Source organism: Olea europaea, unplaced genomic scaffold (genome assembly GCF_002742605.1).
Source record: "Olea europaea var. sylvestris unplaced genomic scaffold, O_europaea_v1 scaffold701, whole genome shotgun sequence".
NCBI lineage: Eukaryota > Viridiplantae > Streptophyta > Magnoliopsida > Lamiales > Oleaceae > Olea > Olea europaea.
In genome coordinates this window covers 151,828-153,213 of record NW_019265404.1, presented here as the reverse complement: position 1 = coordinate 153,213, position 1,386 = coordinate 151,828, and the positions used below count along the sequence as shown (strand labels likewise).

The 1,386-nt window shown below is 38.2% G+C and overlaps 1 protein-coding gene across 1 annotated transcript in view; it reads left to right on the top strand.

The window, feature by feature from the left end:
* Positions 1–1,386, top strand: part of LOC111390643 — a 26,891-nt gene that overhangs the window by 15,215 nt on the left and 10,290 nt on the right. Inside the window, exons 9-11 of the mRNA XM_023015706.1 lie at positions 184–321; positions 649–704; positions 883–1,002. Coding sequence (XP_022871474.1) covers positions 184–321; positions 649–704; positions 883–1,002 — 314 coding nt within the window. The remainder of the gene's footprint in view (positions 1–183; positions 322–648; positions 705–882; positions 1,003–1,386) is intronic.

Genomic DNA, 1,386 nt, shown 5'->3' with positions numbered 1-1,386 from the left:
AAACATGCACAGTAACACAGCTATACATGTATGATGCATTACCTGACCTAACTAGCGGCTGTATTTCAGCAATTTTTTTTTGAAAACGGTATTCTTTACTAGTTAAATTGAAATTCCTCTTTGTTTAATTTTGGAAGTCCCTGTGGCAATTTGCCACTTTTAAAATGGCCTTTTCTTCCTCAGCACTTACAAGCAGCCAGCTTTTACTGCCATGCTCTTTTTAATTCCTATGCATGGATCGCCAACTATATTAATTGGAACCCCAAGGCAACATGTCCTTTAAAGAAAAATTTAGAGCTTGAAGATGAGGATACACCTGAAGTATTGCAGGCTGTGTTGAAGGAAATGAGGATTTAAAAATGGATCTGATAACTGATGTAAATGATTTTCTTGACTGTTGTGTTTGGCTAAAACTTTCACTTCTTTCCAAGCGAGTTACAAAACTCGTAAACTTTGGTTGAAGATGTGACCTGATTCAGGTAAGGGTACTCTACAATAGGTCCTGCATCCTTTTCTGTCTCTCGATCCGAAGCTCGCTCTCAAATGAAGGTGGTGAAATCTCAGAAGCTAGTGAGCATAGTCTTTATTCTCTCTTGTAGAAAAATATTTCTTTCTTGGATTGCCACTCTTTTCCTCAAACAACATTAGGACATTTCCAGTTGGTTGCAGCCATTAGGGAGGAAATGCTTCTCAGCAGAAGCTTGGTACTTTCCTCCCCCCTATCTCGTAAATGAAGTATGCAGCTGAGCTCTCGAGTACTGGATTACGAGATTGGGAATATTGTTTTCTGCTTTTTCTTTAGAAAGGCACAATGAAAACTTCAGATTGAGATTTCTTTGGCGTCCACACTAAAAATTATACTGTTTCATGTCGTGTTCCCAGTTACTTCTGGGAGATGGCAAAAAAACTCGTTAAACTCGATATCACCGGTGCCCATCCTGAACGGGCAGGAATCCCCCATCTAATTGGTTGCACTGGACGGATACGGAAAACATTGTCCCCGTTATTTGCACTATTTAAAGTCCATTTCAAATTTAATTTTTTATTACACACACAAAAAAATATTAATCATCATTTCTAATGGAACGTGAATTGTTCTAAAAATTGGTAAAGAAGTATAGATTTTTACCAACTAACGACGTGAAAAAAAATTCATAATAATACTAAGTAACACAGAGCGGTCCCCGTTCCACCTTAATTGGGTATCAGTGTGGGATAAGGTGACAAATTACTTTGACAAAACAGGGGACGGGAATGGTTGCCCCAACCCCGACCGGTTAACATCCCTCATGGTGGTAGTTGTTATAATGAAAATTGACACATAAAATTTCCTGGTTTCTTTGTGCCTGTTTGAGCTCATTTTTTTTTTTTTGGCCAAAATGTATT